The sequence below is a fragment of the Dermacentor silvarum genome, chromosome 3 (assembly GCF_013339745.2).
Source record: "Dermacentor silvarum isolate Dsil-2018 chromosome 3, BIME_Dsil_1.4, whole genome shotgun sequence".
NCBI classification, from domain to species: Eukaryota; Metazoa; Arthropoda; class Arachnida; order Ixodida; family Ixodidae; genus Dermacentor; species Dermacentor silvarum.
The window spans coordinates 221,492,705-221,513,134 of NC_051156.1; the positions used below are offsets into that span (position 1 = coordinate 221,492,705).

A 20,430-nucleotide genomic window follows, 5' to 3' on the forward strand; every position below is an offset into this window, starting at 1 on the left:
AGTCAAGCGTTTACAGACTGCAGTTTGAAACACTCGGCGGAAAGTTTACGTCTTGGTTCCAGCAAGCAAACGAAGACCTCTCGCAGCGTCTGTCCTTGACAAAGGTATGCAAACGGACTCTGTTTATCGGTTGGCCAGACAGTATCATCAGCCATGCCATTATACCGACGACGGCGCAGTGATTCGACAGCCATTAGAAGACGCTGTGATGGCCATTAGAGAGGTCTGGTATTCACAAAACTTCTCTTACGAAAGTACGTTTCCTCGTTGGCCAGCATTCCAGTGCCCGCTGATCATGATAACAATCGGCGAGATGGCCGCCATGGCGATCAGCTAATCGCTGACGAAACTTACGAAAGAAACTTTTTTTTTTTTAATACAGACGCTCGTTTTGTAGCGCTTTTTCTTGCGATGGTAAATCGCACTAGGCCCCTTTCACTTTGAGGTTAGGTGAAACATGCGAAAGAAAGAAGCTATGCGTGGCAGGTGGTCATTTTTTTATTTGGTTTAGTAACAAAATAACGTATCTTAATTTTATTCCACATGCCTCAGCCTTGTGACATCTCCGCTAAATCTTTCTGTATGTGTGTTTGGAACCACAGGCGTTCTTATCGATTCGCTTCTTAAGGTGCACATACGGTGATATACCTGTGATCTTGGCGCTTTGTTAACCGATATGTTGAATGTTATTAGAGGCTCCTAATCTCAGTTGCTTTTCAGTACCGATTATACAGCAGACCATTTTCAGAAACAAACATTCTTGGACCATGGCCCCACGCGTCGCAGGCTTACAAAGCCGCGCGGGCATTGCTACAGTTCATAAAAACGACTGGCCTCAGTGACCGATTGTAGGCGTGAAGTGATGGGCGTGTTCGCACTGAGAGTATACCTTCTTCCCTCCCCCTCCTTTCTTTCTTTTCATTCCTTAAGCCCCTTCCCCCCATGTAGGGTAGCAAACCGGACGTGCATCTGGTAGACCTCCCTACTTTTACTTCCTCCTCTTCCTCCTCCAGTACGCATGTCGTTGTCGCTGGGCGATCATTATAAAACAGCACCGGCTCCTAATATCGGTACAACGCACTTCCGGCGGTTGCACTATAGTGCTTCTTGGCTTACCCTTTGGGCCAAGTAGTCCCGGCATGCCTTGCGGCCCGTGCGGTCCAATGCTGCCTGGTTCGCCCGGAAACCCGCGGTCACCACGCTCGCCCTTGTCACCCTTTAGGCCTGGGTTGCCTGCGCAGAAAATCAATCAGTCAGTCAATCAGTCAGTCAATCAATCAACCAGTCAATCAATCAATCAACGAACCAACCAATCAATCACCCGCCGTGGTTGCTCAGTGGCTATGGTGTTGGGCTGCTGAGCACGAGGTCGCCGGATCGAATCCCGGCCACGGCGGCCGCATTTCGATGGGGGCGAAATGCGAAAACACCCGTGTACTTAGATTTAGGTGCACGTTAAAGAACCCCAGGTGTTCCAAATTTCCGGAGTCCCTCACTACGGCGTGCCTCATAATCAGAACTGGTTTTGGCACGTAAAAACCCCATAGATTTTTTAATCAATCAATCAATCAATCAATCAATCAATCAATCAATCAATCAATGATATACATTTTTCTAATTATAAATTGCATTGTCAATATTTCATTTGATATTGTATTATTGTGCGTTTAGAAGCACAAGCACCGCGTTCTTTACTCTAAAGACTAAATTAAATTCTTGCGTTTTACGTGCTAAAACCGCCATATGATTATGCACACGCCGTATTAATTTTTACCACCTGGGATTCTTTGACGTGCTCCATGTGCACGGTACACGAGCGTTGCTGCATTTCGCCCCCATCGAAATGCAGTAGCCGCTGCCGGGATTTGATCCCGCGATCTCGTACTGCGCAACGCCACTATGCAGCCACGGCGAGTGTTCTTTACTTTACAATTCTATAGAGGAGCGATTTAGTTTTGGGGAACCGCACCTCCCTTAAGCGTATAGACAGTTGCATCTAGGGTAATTTATAATTTGTGCCAAGGTGTCACGTACAGGAGCACACAATTTGCACGTCGAAGCGCAATAATCTTCGCTCTTATTAGCAAGATATCGATGCGTAACGTTTTCATTACTCATTTCAGAGCAAATACGGTACAGACAGCAAGTGTCATCATCATCTGACGATAATCTGTCTTGAAACTTCCTCTAACGCGATTTTGTTCAGTGATATTGGCATTCAGAGTGGCAATTCCACCGGACAAATTGCGGGCTCAATGCCGCGAAGAGCGCCGTTGACGCTGATTTCCGATTTTATCGAAGTGGAAGGCAGCGTGCTGTTAAGTCGCTATCAGCTCCGCTGCCTCGGGGATTTAGAGCAGCACGCTAGGGATTACCGTGTCGCCTGTCTACGCCACACCCCTGCATCTCTGCTCGACGCGACCGTTTGCAGAACGAAGCAGATAAAGGGTGATCTTTTACGTTGAATATACAAACGCCCAAACACATTCAACAAATTTAACAGGACGTATTAGCCGCACGAAACAGTATACGCTTAGCATCGCAGATGCCAGAAGCTTGGCAATAGGAAAGTTGATTAAGCGCCACTTCGTTAATTCAACAAATGAGCACTGCTACCTACGTCGCAAGTTGTTTAGACGGCTGTCGTAGTGCAGCCGCAAAGTCGGAATCGCTATAAATGCCGCAAGCCGTGTTTAACCCAAGCTATCAGTGTTATGCTATATGCTGAGCATGATACCTCAAATTTCTTATGAATTACGATAAACTTAACGCATAGCTTACAGTAGCTTTTCTGATTAACTGGAACGACGATGTTTCAGCTGTGGATAGTTAAAAACAGTTACTAGTTAATTAATTATTATACTAAGTTTTTACTCAACATTTTTTTTAAATGCACCACTCTGCGTGGCCAGATTTAACGGTAAACAAGTTGTCTCAAGTTTCCTCGACGTGGAATTGGGTTGAAGCATTACAGTGTTGGCGCATTACAGAGCATTTGTAGCCTGCCCTGTACTCAACTTATTAATATGACAAAGACCAGAACGTATACAGTCTCGAATAAATACAAATTCTTTGTAAGTATGTTGTCGTTTTCTTATTACTTTTCTTTTCTAGCCAGGGAAAGTTTGTGGAGAGAAAACTATTACAGTGCATCGTGTTGATTCTTGCGAAGGCTGTTCGATATGTGCGCCTAGTATTTCATTTTAATCTTCTAAGCCAGGACTGGGCAGAAATTCTGCACCATATCTCTTCTGGAAAAGCAGCAGTAAGAACGTCGCATGGCTGCTTCTGCGAGTCTTCCTAACGATGACAGTAAACGGTCTCTAATCGTGCGTAGACGTATCAGGTGTGTCCCCCGGCCATTAGAACGTGCACTGAACCTAAGAAATTGTGAATATTTCCTTCCCTGGTTTCATTACACGATAGTCGCCATAGCTCACATTGGGAAATTTCTAAATAATTAACCACTCAAAACATTTTGCACTACAAAATTCTGCCTTCAGAGCCTTCATCGCTTCTGCAGTTCTATCATTCGTTATATTTATATTTCTTGTCAGATCTTTATCAATAATTTCAGTTATGTATTCCGTCTTATTCTTATTTATTCATGCAAATACCTGGCGGACGGAAAGACGATAAACTAAATAAAGCTTCACGTTAAAGCAGCGCGCGAAACTATAAAGTCCGAGCCTTTTTAATGGAGCTCAAAACAGGGCAACTGTCGCTCTTGCTCGACATTTAGATCAGCTAAATGGAAAACCACCTGAGGTCTCGGCCTTCTCGCTGCAACTTTTGCAGTCTGAAGGCCACAATGATATCCCGTTGCGTGGCTGATCCCCGGTGGGACTAAGGCAACCTCGGCGACCAGCATCGGAGAAGCGTTCTCAAAGACAACATTGACGCATATCTACGTGTATAGGTCGGCCCGCCCTTGGATGAGCGAGGACTGACCTGGATGTCCCGGAGTACCCTTTTCCCCTGGGGGGCAGTACCGCCGCGATGACTCGCAGAACTCTTGCAGCACCACCAACTGCGAAAGACAGAAAAAGATTGCGACACGAACATGTCAGAGAGTTCACCGGCATCGAACGGCGCCTCTGGGCACGCCAAAATAAAAGAGATGTAACGGGGTGATGTGGGATAAGGAGATATGCCCGGCGGTTAACAAGGCTGATCCCGTTTGCATACCTTGGTTTGGTTTGGTTTATTGATACCATATTTTTGCAGAAGTATGCACATACAAATGCTGTTGAGCCAGTAGCCGAGCTAGTGGACGCTCAAATCTTTAACTATGTCAATCAGAAGGAAGCAAAATACACGTGCACAATTATCATATACATACACATTTGACACATACGAACTGCACGATACATCATTTCGATCACAGTAATCAGGAAGCAGCAATGGAACACATCTAAAGACTGAAACAATTATCAAGCAACAATCACCTTAAAAAAAGTTCAGATTTCCTCATAAATAGTATCGGGAATACCTTGCATTGGAAAAGGAAAGAAAGCGGGTGGAAAAGAGGAGAAGAACAGAAAAAAATTATTCCATGACAGACTGACACGCAAAAGGGAAAATTTTGTACGCGTTTCAAGCCCGCACTCGCATACTTGGAGAGGAGATAAGTCATAAAACGTTTTCCCTAAACGTATGCAAAGCGGAAGTGTGAGTTGGAGAGCAAGCATGAAAGGATGATAGTCTGGCTGATATAAATGCGTAGTGCGAAAAAAAGCTGTGGTCGATGAGAGCACCAGATAGATATCAAGGATAGGGAAGCGTAGTCAGAGAATCCGGAGTGTCAGACAATGAGATGAGTAAATTTGCAGGCGTAAGGAAGGTTTGGTTATTACATTCAAATATAGTTCAGCGGTTGCTATACAAAAGTATTCCTGCCCTTAGCATATATTTCAAATGGGATTGCAAACGCTAAATCGTTTTCTTACTTGATCGTCAATCTGAATACAGGAATAATCGGTTAGCTTCGTCCTTATGCCGCGTGTTTCATCTTACCACGTTTTCGAGGTGCGTTTACGGGATCGGCCCCCTTTACTTGTAGTAAACGGCTTTTGTTCGAAAAATTTTCGTTCCTTTCTATATAATTTCGTACCTTAGCAATACAAAAAAGCTCTTAACAGACCGTTAAGATAATTTCAAGCTTGCCGCAGCCTACAATATTCAAGAGTGCCTAGCACAAACATCTTCTAAATGTGGGGTTCCGATCGGAACAGTATCTGCAATGGTATGTGGAACCAAATCACATACCGGGGTAAAAAAGGGGAAAAAAAAGCTGCAATCCAGACAATACTATTTGTACAATATAACACTTTATTTTCCATTTTCTATAACATCAGCTAAAGAACATCTGGAATTTGAAAGAAGGCGCAAATGTTTAAAGAAATACATTCTCCGAGATTTGTCAACAGCCTGTAAGTACTTGCCCTCGATGTAAATGTTTATTTTTTTAGTAAATAGAAGAAGGACCCGCATGAGTGCATCTCCTGCAGTGTACGGGAATAAACTGTCGTTTTCACTACGGCTACCTTTCTGGAAGGACCGTCTGTTGGGCTAGTTGGTCTAACGTACTGACTTTCAGATATAGCGCAAATAAGTACTCATACTGCGACACACGAAGACACGACAGACGTGGACGAGCACTCGACCGCGTCACGGGACAGTGGCTGGCTTGGAATTCATGTACACGCATCTTTCTGTTCCCCCGCCTTCTTCTTGTCTTATGGTTTCTCTCGAAAAGTGTCACTATCAATACCTTCTTGGTGCCAAGATAAGACTGATATTAGTTGCCGGCGCCGCATACACTTGTGAAAAGCATTAATATCAATAAGCATAGCTTGGCCGTGAAAGGAGCGTGAGCATAAGGCAGATGGCGCATAACGACAATGCAAGAACGTTCTCCAATGGAAGGAGACACCAGAAAGAGGTAGCTACTAAGCTTATGGCAAAATAAACAATGCGTTTTTTTTTTCTACTAGAAAAAAAATTAAGAAAAGCTTGCAGATTCAACTCTCATGGTGTAATCTATGTGATGCGAACCTAAGTAAAACGGATAATTAAATACTTTACAACTAACGGCGGCGCGTAAAATATTGTTTTCTTTCGTACTATGCAACGTGTAATCTCGTGTCACGGCATTATTGTCATTCATTGGTTATGTTTATGCACTGTATCGTTCACAATCTATGTCGAAATGCAAACTCCACATCAGGAGCAATGTCACAAGGACGAAGACGATGTACTATGCTTGTCGAGGGAGGAATGGCGATGACAGGCTCAGAAAAGTACGACACGTACAAAGCAACATTTAGGGATTCTGTAATACCTATCGTGTCGCAGTGGGACATACACATTGTGGAGAATTGGCAAAGAAAGGGCACACCCCCAGTGTCATATACTGAGTAGTTAAATCAAAGAAGCGAAAGTTAAGCAAAGAATATCTCAAGTATAATTCGCCATTACACTATCAGATCAGTGTGCTTCAGAGATGACAGTGAGCCGACATTGTATTCCAGGGTCCCTGTAATGCAAAAATATTCGAATCTGTTTTTATTCGAATCTCTTGACGTCAAATTTAAGTAACCACCGACGCAAGCATCCGGTGGTGACCCGCAGGGCTGTTTGAACGCCCAACCAAACGCTCTCCTGGTTTATAGAACGTCACTTTTGTTTGCCTTCATAGTGAATAGCATTGCCTACCTTGGCAAGTTTTCCTTATCTAATTGGGTGACAAGAGGCGAGAAGCACACAGAAGTGGAGAGGGTTTCGGTGGGGAGGAGCTAGCGCAGTGGAAGTAGATAACCGGATGAGGAGGGTGGTGGGGGGCAAGCGTCTGCGATTAGCGCCCTTTTCCTTGCGAAGCTTGCTGTGGCTTGTCGAAAAATATCTATGGTGTGCAACGGAAGAACAAAATGGCACTACAACCGATCCTCAGCGAAGGAGAGCTGGCAAGGCGACGTCATATATGTGCCGAAAAGGCTAGATAACGTTATACTTCCAAGCCAAGATTTTTATTATACGCAAATAAATTCATTCTCCCAGGTAGCTCCGAGTAGCCAGTGTCAGAGCGATCGGTGGGCAGACATCATCTATACATAGCTTGCACTGACGTCAGTGAAAGGAATTCTGGGATATGCGTCCGCCATGCATATGAACCGCTCACTCGTCCAAGTCGTTGCAAGCCCCGCAAGACGTGTTGTCACCATGGTGATGTGCATGATATTTGGTTGTTCCAACCGCAGTGGCACCCGCGGGAGTAAAAAAACAGCAACTTCTTTTCATTACCGAAGATCGCGGAGAACCAGTGCGAGCGCACGAAAGCGTTGAGCACGAAGCGGCGCAGCCTCTGGCTGGCGCGCATTAAACGTGCCAACTTGGACATCGAGAACCGCAACCTGCGAGTCTGTGGCGCACACTTCATTAATAAACGACAAATACACGCACTTAAAGTTTGTACAATTCTTTTGTCATGGTGGCACATATCCATTCTGGGAAATTGGCCAAGATTGGGCCCGTATCCAGTGGTCCGAGAATGAAGCAGGCCCATTTCATTGCAGGTAAATAATTCTTTTCGACTTTGACAGCGTGATAACGGCGATATATAACGAAAGGTTAGTTTTGTAACTGTGTTCATTTTGCGTTCTTAGGGAAGCCAGCTAAACTGTTCGACGAGATGGACCCTGACTGGACTCCGTCGCTTCTCCTCAGCTACAGCGCCATGAACACGGATCCCTCGCGACACCAACGCCTCGAAAAACGACGCGCCGAAAAGCGGCAAGCGGACGCCGAAAAGCGCGAAGCCGAATTGCCGGAACGGCGTGCCGAGGCCGACGCGGCAGTGACGGGGATCCAGCCGTGTGCCGATCGGCCCCTTTTCCCCGCACCCGACTGGAGAAACCGACGCTGACGAAAGTGAAGAGCGTCATAATCAGCAAGACACCGCTGCGGATGCTTTAAAACTATGTACAACCAGTTGAGAGACAGTGAAAAAAAAAAAAAACATCTGCGCTTACGTCCACTCGGAACTTGTGTCCATTCCCAGGCGCAGCGTGTAGGGATGGACGTTCTCGCACAGTTGAATATTTTATTTGTACCGTACACGCGCAGATCCAATCAACTGTGAGAAGTAGTCCTCGCAAAAGGTACGTGCAGTTGGAAATGCTGGCATGTCCAAGGAAAAGACGAATAGAAGCCTGTCACGACACAGAGAAAACAACTGCTCGACGGATTCTTGCAGCGCGCGAGCGTCACACTGGCGACAAGCGGTCTGCAAGTATGGCGGCCGCGGCAGCGAGCCCGCGGATGTGACGTCACGTGCGAGCTAGGTATTCCTTTCGGAACGGGACTGTCTCCGGCTATTCGGAAAAATTTTGTTATGTTCGGCATATTAATGCATATTTAAGGAGTGCACGACACTTTAGCGCGGTGAGGTTTCGTGGTTTTGTGACGTCGCCTGACAGACCGGTCTGTCAGACATACGGCAACCACAAGCGGCACACTAAAGTTGTTTCACGACGGCTGAATGCAGGTGGAAGGCGAATTAGCATGTCAGGGTCCAGTGAGCATATTCGAGAGTTGATAAAATCCGGTGAATTTCTATGTTGAAGTGTAATGCTATGTGCAAGTGAGTAAAGTTGCCGCGCTGCATCGTTTTTCTACAACGGATTTGGTACTTTCTGGTCTTGCTCGTGAGTCGAACGTGCTGTTTCATCTGCCCAGTCATTGCCGGCAATTCCGCAGTGGCTCGGCAGCCACTTAAATATAATGTCATGGCACTACTCGAAAGCGTGGGGTTGAGTACGTAATTTTATACAAAACCTGCTAATGAGTGCCATGACGCAAGGCAAACTGTAGCGTGTGTGAGCATGCCTCGGAATCACAAAAATACTGCCCATCTATTACGCGGCGGTTGAATCACAGAATCCACGGCACCTTTTGGAGAGCCGCAAGTTCCGCTGCTGCCGACGTCATAATACGCGTAAACTTTAGCTGTATAAAAAAGGAGCTCAATGGCACTATTACAGCTCCGCTAGAACTCTTGCAACTGGTAGAACGGGATACACTTCAATTGGCGGTACCACTTCCATTGGCGGCTGCACTTCCTCAGCGTCAGGTGAACAAACTTCAGGATCAACGATGGAAGAGCTTTAGAGCAACGCTGGACCCTCGCAAGCCATTATATACCTGTACTGTGGGGGACTCTGCACGGTCTGAGCTTACCTCCACAACAGCGCTGCCCCTTCACTTCGCTGGCTTTACATCAAAACGGTCGAGAGATTGAAGTGGCTGGATATTTTTGTACAGATGTCGCTCGAAACGTGGTTCTTCGGAGTGACCTGTCACTACACGACGTTGCTGCTGCACGAGACGAAAACATGGAAGTGCCTTTCTTCGTGGAAGAAATACTAGCAGCCTTGGCTGCGTGTAGGCCCTCATCATCGCTAGGTCCCAACGGGATAACTTATGCCGTCTTACGTCACATACCTCAGAGAGCACAGCGCTCTCTTTTGGGCCTCTTCAACCAGTCTTGACACGACGGAATAATTCCTGAGCATACAAGGGTTATAACCCACTTTCCGGGTGATTTCATATAACCTTTGTATATATATGTACAATCCGCGACCGCAGCTCCAAAGCCACTAATTAAGCAACCACGGCGGGTAAGCAAACAAAGCTTTTCTCGGTCGCGGCGGCCGCATTTCGATGGGGGCGAATTGCAAAAATGCCTGTGTACCATGCATTGGATTCCCGTTAAAGAAACCCGCCGTGGTTGCTCAGTGGCTGTGGTGTTGGGCTGCTGAGCACGAGGTCGGGGGATCGAATCCCGGCCACGGCGGCCGCATTTCGATGGGGGCGAAATGCGAAAACACCCGTGTGCTTAGATTTAGGCGCACGTTAAAGAACCCCAGGCAGTCCAAATTTCCGGAGTCCCCCACTACGGCGTTTCTCATAATCCGATCGTGATTTTGGAACGTAAAACCCCATATTTTTCCCCCGTTAAAGAACACCGGGTGGTTGAAATTAATCAGGAGTCCCCCCACAGCTCCCCTCATAATAGTGGTTCTGGTACGTAAAACAGACACAAAAGAGTAAAAAAAAAGGGGGGTTCGCGATAAAACACATTAGTTGCAAGCAAGGCACAGTCTTTCGTGTGCTGTAAGAAAACGCAAAATTATATCCATGCATTAGTGCGGCTTATTCTCTTAGCATGGGTGTAGCGTTAAAAAAAAAGAAATAAAAAAGGAGCTGATTGCGCTAATCACCTGCCCTGATTTCCTAACTCTGCCCGTTTTAAAGTGTTAGAAGTTCCAGTCTTCACTCTCCCGCTCGCTCCTATCTCGAGAGACTGGGCACAAGGATTTTCTTTCCTCCCATTCACCGAAAAAAGATTTCTCGCTGCATCAACTGCTTCCTAATCAATTATTCAACCAATAAAACCCTGTCAGTCGGGTTTTAAAGGAGACATAATTTTTCAGCTTCCGGTAATATTTTTGTGCAGCATTGCGCCAAGTTAAATGCGAACGCCTGCCTTCACCTATTCGATAAAACAGATCGAGTGATTCACGCTCCTAGCTGAGAGAAACGTGTTTAGCCACTGCTTAGCCATACTTTCCCTTATTTCGGTTTAATTAATAGATACTGCGGATTTAAGGTCCAAGCAGGGTGGGCATTATAATCTAACAGATAGTACAAAGTAAGCAACTAAACAATGAACACTAAATTAAGAAAATATTAGGGGTATAAGGAATTCCAGTCAGGTATTGCACATAAAAAAAAGAAAATAGCTTAAATGCGTCTGTTCATGCAAAATAAAGTGTTGGTGCATTATCGCGGTGTTTTCGGGTATGTCTGGTCGTTAGGGGTGACAGAAATGGAGAGATCCCATTGCCAGTTCATTATTAATGAGTCTATGGAACAACCGTAACCTCAATTCTTTCCTTCGTACTTCGAGTGGCTGTATTGCATTGCACTGCTTTATCTTACTGGGAGAGTCGGATACGGAAAAGTTGTTAATGCAAATTAATGCTAATCTCCTGCGAAAGCACATAATGCATAGTCGTGCATCATTTGACAGCGTTTCCACTTTTCACTCGACGGTGATACCTATTGTTACTGTTGCACACCTTCTTTCGCACAACTCGTCCCCTACCGCAGTCACTACGCCATTCAACAGTTTTCATACAAACAGATCTTGTCTAATGATTCAGTCTTCTTTTTTTTCTGAAGTTTGTGTTACATTTATTGCTGTTGTGCCGCGGTGTCACTGCGCATGCGTCAGCGCGTGTTTGAGTAGCGGTGAACGACCTCATCTACGTTGCGATTGTTGCCGATGCAAAAGGGTCAGCCACGCATTGTGTTGATAGCTCTTGTTTTGATTTCGTCACTGACAGTAAACCTTATTTTGGCCGAAGCTTGTGTTACTCTATACACAATCACTCTAGAAGTGCAGTAAAAAGAAAAGCGTTCAAACGGGCGCTTAGTTATTCCTACGTGCATGAATGCGAAAGCATTGCGACCACGTCAGCAGAAGCGCGGTGACGTCCAGTGGCGCCACTGGCGAAGTCACGTAACTCGAGCGACCACGTCAGCAGAAGCGCCGCAACGTCACGTGACCAACGGTGTTTGTCACAAGGTTCGGCCAGCGCAAGGTCGTGGGTTCGACTCCCAACAGAGTGCCGTGATGAACTTTATCTCAATTAGACCTGCCTTAATTCGCCTTAATTCATACTGCCTTAATTACCTTTTATTAGTTAACTTTGGTTTAATTGACGTCATCAATTGCCTCGATTGGCTCACTTGACTTTTTGGACCATCGTGGTCACTCCAACGCCGGCAACGCCGGATTTTCCGCCTCATGAGCTATATAAAGCATTAAAGGTTGTTGGATGTTTGTGTTACCATAGCAACACCCTTAAAAGCTAATATTGTTGGCTGAAACGACTAGTACCGCTTAAATAAGCACACAACGATGTGAAGTTTTGATGTCAATAAATGTATACATTTCAGACGAAATAGGACACCAGTGTAATTACTGCTATTCCTTGATTACATATTCCGGAGACCTTCCCCCTTTCGCAGTTACCACTATAAAAGAGCTTGCTGGAACTTGCTTGCCGTTAAGTCGACCGCGTGGTTAATCCACATGCGTAATGCCCCCCAAATCCAACATCTACCTTGCTAAACCTTCGTAAGACTCCCTGTGTTCTTACATTTCAGGAGAAAGGGCTTGTATCGCAGCGCGTTATCGCTTTTGCGCACTGGTACTTTCCATGTGTGTCACATTAACTGATAATTTCCGAGAGTTTTCGGCCATCCGGCTCACCCTGGAGAATTCCATTCTCTTTTCGGTCCTGTTAGTGCACTGTAAGCTGTGTCGCAGTGCTGCAAAAGAGCACTCCTGGCGATGCAACCGTATTGGGTCGTGTGGCTCGCGTTCCCTTTTAAAGCGAAACTTTTTAAGCCTATAACCCCGCGGAGATTGGTGCAACTCTGCACACAAGTAACGTTTCTCGCCGAACAGACAATTTACATATAGCCCCGAATGTCGACCGACAAAGCCGTGCCAGTGAGCGCACCGGTAATCTGCGTAATCAAAAAAATAAATCGCGGCATAGAACCCGCACCTAATGTGTCGGCATATCTAAAACACACACACGCCTCTTAATGGAATAGCGCGTGATATCAAACGGTTTCTTTGATTTTCTTACATTCCTTATAGTTTGTCTGCTTCATTCTCGGACCACTGCACACTTACCCAATCTTGGCCAACCTCCAAGAACGGATATTTGCCACAATGACAAAAAGGTGTACAAACGTTAAATGCGTGTTTTTCTCGTACTTGTATGCGCATACAGCTCTCCTCTACATTTTTAGCTCGATAAACACCGTGCATTGCCTTCGCTCGTGTCTCAGAGAGCTAACAGCTTGAGGCGACGAGGCATGTCATCCGCAACTGCTGCTACCCAACTCAATCAACGCTCACGTCATTTAGATTCCAATATTACCTTGCATCTGTCTCTTTCTTTATATCCACAACGTAACAATATAATACTTGCTTTGTTATTCGCATTTTCCGCAGCTCTGCTCGCAGAACATAGCCCCTGCTGTTCGTGGGCTGCTTCTGTTTGGTGTTTGGCACTAAAGTAATCGGGCCAAAACCCAATGTATTAAATTAATTTGAACAATAGCCTTCCTACTGTCCCTTAACGCACGCAGGAACAACTCGAAAGAGACATCAGATGTCTACGCAATTAAGCCTGCGAACTGCATCACAGCGTTGTGCTGCAGTGGTTACCAGCCCACTGCGGAATACAATGCAACGTGCAGGCCGACCGTGCTGCCAAAGCTAGACACGGCACTTCGAGAGAAATGGTCCAGGTACTTTTTCCCGAGAAAAGGCGCGGCGACACTGGTATCTGCATACTCTTGGCGTCTCCAGCGATCCCTCTGGACAGATGCAAGCCACGAGTACGGAGCCCTATACAAATAGCTCCATCGTGTGACTTATATACATGCCATGACGCCTCAATAGACGGGACCAATCATGCCTACACCGCATCAGACTCAACGTCGCCTGCACGTACTCCTTCAAGCGCAAGATGGAACTGACGGACTCCGCAGTGTGCTTTCAGTGTAACGCCCCTGAAGAACTGCAACCCGTTCTGTGCGACTGCTGCCGCTATGCGTCAGAGAGACGGTCTGTGAAGGCGGCACTACACCTTCAACGGGTCTCGAGCTTGGGACTGCGGCACACTCTCGGTCCATGGCAAAGCACCACCTGTGCGTTAGGCGCGTAAAGTTCTCTATAGTATATATATATATATATATATATATATATATATATATATATATATATATATGTGTGTGTGTGTGTGTGTGTGTGTGTGTGTGTGTGTGTGTGTGTGTGTGTGTGTGTGTGTGTGTGTGTGTGTGTGTGTGCGTGTGTGCGTGTGCGTGCGTGCGTGCGTGTGTGCTGCTAAGCGTTACTCACTGTATATATCACAATCATCATCCGCCACCACGCATATCAGGCGAACAGCCAAGCTGACATCTCCTGCATATCATTGAAGCATGTTTCTATTTCTCTCTTAATGTCATCGGACTGACGTCAAGAGACAGCAGAAGAAAAGGGAAATCGAAAATGAGAAAAAAGAAAGGGAAAAGAAGTGGTGCGCACGCTCTCACATTAGCATTCGACAAGCAATGAAAGGCGGTCACGCAGCCCACGCAGCCCAGTCGTCCTTAAAAACGTGCAGCCATGCTCTGTTGACTTTTTTGCGCGTATGAGTGTACAGTCCACGGTCCCTATATATTTTCTTCTGTGAATGCTTTGTCGGCCAGTCGGCTTAAAGCAGCACGCAATGTCTGCCTCACATTGTCAAATGACGGGCAGTATATAGACGAGTAGATGTATCATGGTATCGTCGTGGTCGCAAAAGCTGCACGAAGCACTGTCGATCATGTCGATGCGAGAATAGTTCGTATTTCTGTGAGAGACGCCCAGTCGCAAGCGACAGAGGGCACAGTCTACTGTGCACCGTGTAATGCGACTTAATGCGAGTGCACCGTGAGTATAGTGTGATTACAAAGTCAAAGACCAATGCTCTGGACCAGTTTGCCGTTATCTGTATGTCAGGCATGTTAGTAAAAGTACTTTCATTCATTCATTCTTTATTCAAGACAATTTGCCTTTTGCTATGCCTACCAAGACAATTTGCATAAATTGTCTTGAATAATGAATGAATGTACTTGGAAAGCATTCTAACGCAAGCAGACGAGGACAAGAGGAATACGCAGACGCCATGATGCGCTAACTTTAACGTGTTTTTGTCTTGAAATTTCGACACACACATACAACATGTGTCCATTCGCATCACTTCTGTTTGAAATGTCCTACCATTCCTACATAAAGAGAAGGCTTCTTGACAAGGGCATAGTGGAACTTTGAAAGCGGCAATTGTGCGAATGGACACACGGTATATAAGTGCGTGCATTTCCAGACAATAAAGTGTGCAAGTTAGCCCAACGACCTCGTCTGCTTGCGCTAAAATGCTTTCCAAGTGCGGATATAAAACAACAGTTGCGCAAGCGCGTTGCCCATTGCGCGGTTAGGTCACCTTGGCATGACTGCCCAACAGTGCCTTACGCTGCTCATGCACATTGGGCCAGAGCATGTAATGGAAGCGTCATTACACGTGGTGCCAGCATACCCTCGACGTAGTAGATGCACAATTCACAGTGTTAATGTACACGCACTTGAGCGGGCTTCAGAAATGCAAAGCAGGGAGTGGAATTAGAAGGAACCACACGACAAGAAAGGCGAAAATAAATCACCCCATTGAGACCATATTCGCCAGCCCCAGGGCTGGGGAGTAATTTTATAGTCAGTAACAAGTCATGAATGCAGGAAAGGGAAAAAGCGTGATGCATCTCCCATTTATCCTTCCTCGCTTCAAGAAATAGTTCTCTTACAAGAAAAATACCGCCTACGAAGAGGACTCTTAGCTGTTCAGCAACAATTATAACGCTTAGATTGAGCACTGCACAAACAAATAGCCAAAATCTCAGTGTGGTGTCGAAGTCAGCCCATCGCACAAACGTGTCGTTTGAAAAAGAGGATTAGGAGAAGCAGTTCACTGACCTCGTGCACTAGAGTACCTCCTCACCAACACCCCCTATATCAGTGGATGCGCGCCACTTGCAAAAACACCTCCTCCAACAGAGCAAGGGGCTTTGTGGCAAGGAAGCGTACGAGGCAAGCGAAGGCACGGATGCGAAAGTTGGGAAAAGAGATGGGAACTATGAACGAGGTGATTCGCTGACACATGTGTGCGCGTTACTTTATTTAAGTACATGTGTTGCTGCGTTCTTGACCTGCCGCTGACATAGTCAGCGACAGGCCAAGAAGTCGTTGCAAATGCATTTCTCTAAAGTCGTTGTCTTTCTCTTTGCGTCTGTTAATTCGAATGCGCATCAAGGTGCGTGCGTGGTCATGCGTGCGCGCACATGTATGTGTCTCTTAAGAAAAAGCAAAATTGTACCCTTGGAAGTGGTACATTATCGCAATGCAAGCATCAGCGAAGCGGCGAATACCGTCAGGAAGATTTTTCTGACAAGAACGTGTGGCAGTGCAGAAACCATAATGTAACGCGAGTCGCTTGCGTTTTCATCGCATACTCATATATACTTGTTTACAACACATATCCACACAGAGGGACTGGCAGCCCCGTTGAAGAGAAAATAGTTCGCACCTTCACTGAAGTGTTGTTCGCGAAGCGCAACGCGAAACTTTCATAAGTACCGAGGCACTTTTCGAGCCGGGTTTTCTTGCACATTTTTTTTTCTTTCTTACAGCCGCGTTTTCAATCACGGCAGCGCATCCTGTTCCAGAGTCGTCCAGGCGGAAACGCGAAGACGTAGCTTCGGAAAAAAAAAAAAAAAAAACTTCGAGCAATCACCATCGTTCGTCGTCGTTCTTGCTGGCTGTAGTTTTGAAATAATTGTTTTTGAGCCGATTTCAATTTCGAGTTGAGCCCGCGGCAAGATTACTCGCAACCACCCTCTTCCGCGAGGCACGCAGGCAAGAGCAGGCCGTGCAGACAGCCGTATTTCTGCTAATCAAACGCCCAGAATGAGATTCGTTTTTAATCGAGCACGGGGGCAAGCTGCGCGCTGGTTCGGTCACGTGTTTCTTGAAACACACAGTGGCAGAGTGCACGATATACGTCGCCGCGGTTGCCTGAGCCCGCTAGGCAAATGCAGACGGTCACAAGTTGCGAGCGAAGAAGAGAAGGGTGCGTGTGAAAATATAACAGCGCGAAGGTGGTGCACGCAGAAATCGTTGCGGTGGCAACAGGGCTGCGAACATATCAGAAAAGAGAAACTATGTTCCTAAAACTCAAGAGACAGGGTTAGTTCCCTGAAGAAAAAAAATCCTCTGACTTTTTGATCATCTTAACTATAAAATGTGCCGAAAAGCAGTCATCAGCCGCGCGCACACCGACACGTTTATAAACTCTCACGTGATGTTGAAACGAACCCTCCTGTGATCCTTGAATGCTTTAAGAGAGCTCTACTGCTACCTGAAGAACTCCTGGAAGTAGACTGCCTGTCCGAAACACCGCTCCCGCGTGGGGTGAGTGTCTTCTCAAGCCTGTTCATGGGACTGCTTGATTGGCATACGCCTCCAACCGCCTTTACGATCAGAACAGGGAGCCCACGGAAAAGTTTGTTTTGCGCATCCCCGCGTTGTAGCGTAAACTCCCACAATTCTTTTATGGTATCATAAAATGGAGACAATAGTTACGCAGCACTTCTCAATGATTCCAAGTCCTCTTAGAGTTCTTTATTTCCAAGTCTAAGTATAAATCAAGGTCTAAATCCGGCTTACTTTGACTGAGTGCACTGAACTCATTTTCCGGCATTGCCGTAGCTCTTTGTTCAGACATCTGGCTTACGTGCTTTCTTCCACGCGATGCGGCTATTTAATAGGCCCCTTCAACTTGGCGCTTGATGTATCGAAGGAGATGAGAAAATTGTCGGACCAAGCGTACAAAGCAGCGATTGTAATGTTATTTTTTTGTTGTTGTTGTTGTTGTTTTTAAGAAAACAAAATCGACTTCTTTCGTGGCCAGGGAAGTACCGCAGTCTTTCGTTACCTGCAGTTAAGAGCGTTAAAATATTTAGAAGAAAATCTGGCGCTTGGGCATATGTCTTGGAAAGCGGTGATGAAGACGAAGGCACACTGCATTTGATGGTTGTTGCTTGTTCCCTGAACGAAACGCTACAGCGGCCCGTGTGAAGGACGAGCCATCGTAGATGATGGGGTAATCTGTAAAAAAAAAAAAAAAAAAAAGCGAGATGCGAGAGGGGAAGAATTTCAAAGTACGGCCAGATAGCGGAAAGGATTGGGGGCGCCGTTCTTGGAAAGTAAAGCTTTTGCTTTTCTTTTCACCGTAAAATTATTGGGCAGTGTGATGAGTGTACCACACTGTACTGAGATAACGACGTGAATACACAGCAGTAAGCGTATACACTCGAAGCAATAAATGGCAAATCAGTCCCGCAAGGTTGAGAAGGTTCACGAAAGAAAAATTCGTATGTATGGGTTTCTTTTCTCGATGCGTGCTATATACAGCCGGTTGGGTGGCAATTTTTCCCATACTCTAAGCAATAAATATTTCACAGTAAATTCAACTCGTTTCAAATGTGAAACATTACTTTCTTAGAGTGCGACGCAACAACACAGCCGTATCACAAATCTGAACATCCCCCTCCGCCTCCTTACATAAGGGAAAAAAAAGGAACAAACAAAACACAATCTCGCAACTACGCTCATAACGGTTTGAGGGCAAATTCACTTCCTCGTCACTAAACTAAATTCCTCATACCCCTGGAACATCACGATCGCGAAAGAAAAGTGTGTGGCCACCAACGCTGTATCTTAGATGTCTTTACATGTGACCATCTGCCACGGATCGCTCCCGGAAATTGTTCGAGAACGGTCTTTGTTGTCTGCCGGTCTCGACAAAGACACGAGAGAGGCGGTCATAAATCAATGCCTGTCGTCTTACCCGGCTGTGCTTCTTGCGTTTCCCGGTCGATAGCGAAGGGAACCGTCTTGAATTCGGCGCCCTAATTACAGTCGATCAACGCTCACGCTACAGCAGTAAAGCAGTCGTGCCGAACCTTCTTCTAGATTTATATTTAACTCTACTTAATGTGCTCATCTGCTTCTAATAACGATTTGCGATTGCTACTTGAGCACCACCAGCTGCGCGATTGATCGTTCAGTGTTACCTACTGCATGCATCTGCACCAGGCTGCAAGAAAAGGCTCAACGCGCATCGGTGTATAAAATCAAGTGCCGCATAATGACGTCGAAACGCCCGTCGATCCTCTTGAAGCGTTTGTACAGACAAAAGACACAGTGTCTTAAAAAGTTGCAGGACAAGTACCGGCCTAAAACGGTGACGTCGTTCGTGGACTGGGCCCGGCTGAGGGCTACCGTTGATTGATTGAAAAAAAAAAACGTTTTATTTTAGATGGACAAACGTTAAAGAGACAATTTGAAGCTTCGCATGTGGGGCTTCTATATACACCGTCAATCAATGGTCACGCCATTGAAATCGCCTTCATTCGCACGCGAAGACGTGGGTTCATATACCACCTGCGGTCAGTTGTTTTTTCACCCACTTTCATTTCCATTTATTTATCATTTCTTTAATTCAATTAATAACTACAAGTAATTTTCCCTATGCTATCCGTCGTGTGATTGTTTGTTGGCTTTTTATGTTCTGACTATATACTTGAAAAAGGTCGGACCCCCGACTGAAACTCTCCTAAGACCTAAGATAACTGCGAAGTTGTGTTTCTCTCTCTCTCTCACACACACACGCGCGCGCGCGCGCGCATATATATATATATATATATATATATATATATATATATATATATATATATTTGAAGATTCAGTCAGCACACGATGATGATGCCTACGCTTTTTCACGTGGCAGCGAGAACGACAATGACGCGAGGTGGGAAGAAACGTCAAAATTTCGTAAAGCAAGCACGGATAGATTTAAAGTTAGTAAATTGTGTACTTATTCTTCCTGGGGTTTTACGTGCCAAAACTAGTCCTGATTATGAGGCACGCCGTAATGAAGGGCTCCGGATTAATTTTGACCACCCGAGGTTCTTTAACATGCACTATATTACAAAGCAAGCACGCGGGCGTTTTTGCATTTCGCCTCCATCGAAATGCAGCCGCCGCGGCCGGGATTCGATCCCGCGCTCGCGTGCTCAGCAGTGCAACGCCCTAGCTAACTGAGCCACCGCGGCGGGTAAATTGTGCACCAATGTGGTGTCAGATATGTAGAGGAGCGCACAGTGCAGGGAGGCAAAACCAGAATTTCTTCCTGTTAACGTCCTCGCCTTTCCCAGCCCGTTTCTCTCTCTCTATCTAGAGGAGCACAAAGCGAAATGAAGCGTCAAAAAGAGAGCTGGAAAGGCATACAGTATATAAGACCTCCAAGATGTGGCACAAAATGTGATCCGCGAATCGATTAGAGTGTGCCTGCCTCGAATCTGAACGGGCGGCTGCACGGTGATCGGGCCGCTGAACGGCACGGTGGGGACGAGCTGTTGAGGGCGCTTTCCTATAGCTGTGTTCATTTCAGACTTGCATGTTCACCTAAAGCTTGTAGCGAAGTGCTGAAATGAACATGGTAGTGGACGCCTATCCAGTACACTTACGGTATAGTTAAGGCTCGGTAATACTCGCCTAAAGATGTGCTATAAGTGACGCGCCATTCTTCACAATTCTTCAAGAAAAATGCTCAAAACGAGTACCTATCAGTAAAATAAACGCCAAAATGGAGCACATGATACTCGGTCCACGGCCAACAACGGCAC

At 46.0% G+C, this 20,430-nt stretch overlaps 1 protein-coding gene across 2 annotated transcripts in view; it reads right to left on the reverse strand.

Moving 5' to 3' along the window:
* LOC119446731 (uncharacterized) overlaps positions 1 to 20,430 on the reverse strand; it is a 141,344-nt gene that overhangs the window by 70,540 nt on the left and 50,374 nt on the right. For both annotated transcript variants that reach the window (XM_049664345.1, XM_037711255.2), the window contains exons 2-3: positions 3,952 to 4,030; positions 1,117 to 1,233 (exon numbers count right to left, since the gene is read on the reverse strand). In XM_049664345.1, the coding sequence (XP_049520302.1) occupies positions 1,117 to 1,233; positions 3,952 to 4,030 (196 nt within the window). The remainder of the gene's footprint in view (positions 1 to 1,116; positions 1,234 to 3,951; positions 4,031 to 20,430) is intronic.